Here is a 2,062-nt window from a genome sequence, read left to right on the forward strand (position 1 = left end):
TCTCTTCACGTCATTCCCACCAACAACGTGAATAATACTCTTGCATCTCAGTGATCCACCTTCAGTAACTATGTACTCACTGTTCTGCTGAGCTGTGAAACAGGAGCAGATTCAGAGTCAGACGCTGACCTGTGCTTGGAGAAAGCAAGATGTCTGATTTCATGAGAAAACGTTTTATGAATTAAAAGTTCACGAAATACTACATATCGTGAAATTTGGGGATAAATTTCTCTTAACTGTGAGATATCTTTCTACTTTTAACTTTCATATGGAATTCTTTCATAAAATATATGATCTTAAGATGAATACATGGGTCTCAAAACAAAAGAAAACAAAAAACAAAAAAGATTTATACATTGTCCTCCCAGCCCCAGGCCCTTCCTTGGTTTCCTCACTGCCTCTCACAGTCAATCTTTCCCTTCCAATCCAGCTCCAAGAAGCAGCATCATTCCTTACCCAAGACAGAACATTCGTTCTCCACACTTGGTCCTGCACCTTCCAAAATTGCTTTGGAGACTCCTACATGAGAAAATCAAGACCGTGACCTGACCAGAAAGATGCCTTTGTGTCTCAACACATCCCATCATAGAGCAGTAAGGACAGAGAGGAAAATTTCAAAAATGTTGCCAGTTGTAAAAAAGCCGATTGAATTAGGTTTATAGATATTAGTTAACAGGAACAAGCCAAAGTCAACAAACCATTTTGTCTGTAGAAACACTTCTTCATAGGATCTACCACACTGATTACTGCAGGAGACAGAATCCATCTCACTAAGTACCTGATTTGAGATCAAATGTGTTTGATGTTGAATTGACAATCACATCTGCCGCTTCTTTGGTGATGTCCCCCGTGGCCACTTGGAAGAGGATCGGGCCAATATTCATTTCATGCACTCCTAAGGTAGGGCTGGAGAGACTCCCATAAAAACCTGCCCAGAGGAAAGAAAAGACAGAATTAGGCACCAAGTCATCAGAAGCAAGAACAGCTGAGGTCACAGGCTGCTCTATCACTATATTGTCTGTCTTTTACTGTTGCCGTGGATCTGAGCTGGAACAGAAGTATATTTTGAATTTGGGAGTTTGCGGCCATCCTGGGCAACATGGCAAAACCTCACTTCAAAACAAAGTTCCAGTGAACCCCAAACAAGATGAACTCAGAAACAGAAAGCCACATGTGACAGCGAAGTGTTGGCTTGTATTGTCTCTTAAGGTGTCTCTTGGAAAAGCCATGTCACATGATCCATTGGAGTTGGTAGTCTCATCAGTAATTTAACAATCCCATTCTACAGCTTATATGACCTGGCCCACCTTTCCCTTTACCCAAGTCAGGCCAGTTTCTTTTATACTCACATGCATGGAATATCCTTTAATTTTCATTTAATATGTTTGACTTATCAGAGAAATGATCACCATCATCCTTTCCCTGTCATTGAACAGTTACTTGGTAACAAGAAATCACTGGTCAACTTAAACACTTTACTCTACCTTGGGTGTCACTTGGATTTCCATGACTCCTTTTGTCAAATTCATCTGAAAATGCCTGGAAACACAAACACAGTTTTAACCATTATACTCCCTATGCGATCAGTGAGTTTGCATCCTGGGAGCTTCTGATTCTGTATGCACACATGTAGTGATGTATATAGTAAAGCACACATGTAGTGATATGTATCGTAAAGCCGTGTGCCTGGCTTCGAGTGACATGTTTCAGCAAAGCCTTTGCTATGTTTGGGTTGATTGGTTGAGAAATTGTTTTGAGCCTGTTTTTTTTTTTTATTTTTTATTTTTTTATTTTCAAGGCAGGGTTTCTCCATGTTGCTTTGGAGCCTGTCCTGGTATAGGGCCCACAGGTCTACCCCTCCTCCCAGGGTTCATGTTGAGAATAGCTTGCAATTTCTGACAAAACATCTTTTTCTTTTTCCCGTGCTCCCTCTGCCCACCCTGGTGGTTAGCTATAGGAGAGATGTTTGCTCCTTCTTGAGCCTGGTAATTTCCCATCTGCTTGGGGGGTTTCCATTGTGCAGCAGTTAAGTATAAAAGGTTTTCTCTAAGCTTGAATAAAC

The 2,062-nt window shown here is 41.0% G+C and overlaps 2 protein-coding genes across 2 annotated transcripts in view; both read right to left on the reverse strand.

Moving 5' to 3' along the window:
- LOC126496020 (protein mono-ADP-ribosyltransferase PARP14-like) overlaps window positions 1-1,898 on the reverse strand; it is a 6,522-nt gene extending 4,624 nt beyond the window's left edge. Inside the window, exons 1-3 of the mRNA XM_050133605.1 lie at window positions 1,485-1,898; window positions 779-928; window positions 457-519 (exon numbers count right to left, since the gene is read on the reverse strand). Coding sequence (XP_049989562.1) covers window positions 457-519; window positions 779-884 — 169 coding nt within the window. The 5' untranslated portion in view covers window positions 885-928; window positions 1,485-1,898. The remainder of the gene's footprint in view (window positions 1-456; window positions 520-778; window positions 929-1,484) is intronic.
- The window catches only part of LOC126496019 (protein mono-ADP-ribosyltransferase PARP14-like), a gene marked incomplete at its 5' end in the record, with an annotated part of 9,160 nt that continues 8,559 nt past the window's right edge, over window positions 1,462-2,062 (reverse strand). Inside the window, one exon of the mRNA XM_050133604.1 lies at window positions 1,462-1,539. Within this exon, the coding sequence (XP_049989561.1) occupies window positions 1,462-1,539 (78 nt within the window). The remainder of the gene's footprint in view (window positions 1,540-2,062) is intronic.

This window comes from Alexandromys fortis, unplaced genomic scaffold (assembly GCF_014885135.2).
Source record: "Alexandromys fortis isolate MF-2015 unplaced genomic scaffold, M_Fortis_MF-2015_v1.1 scaffold_828, whole genome shotgun sequence".
Lineage (NCBI taxonomy): Eukaryota > Metazoa > Chordata > Mammalia > Rodentia > Cricetidae > Alexandromys > Alexandromys fortis.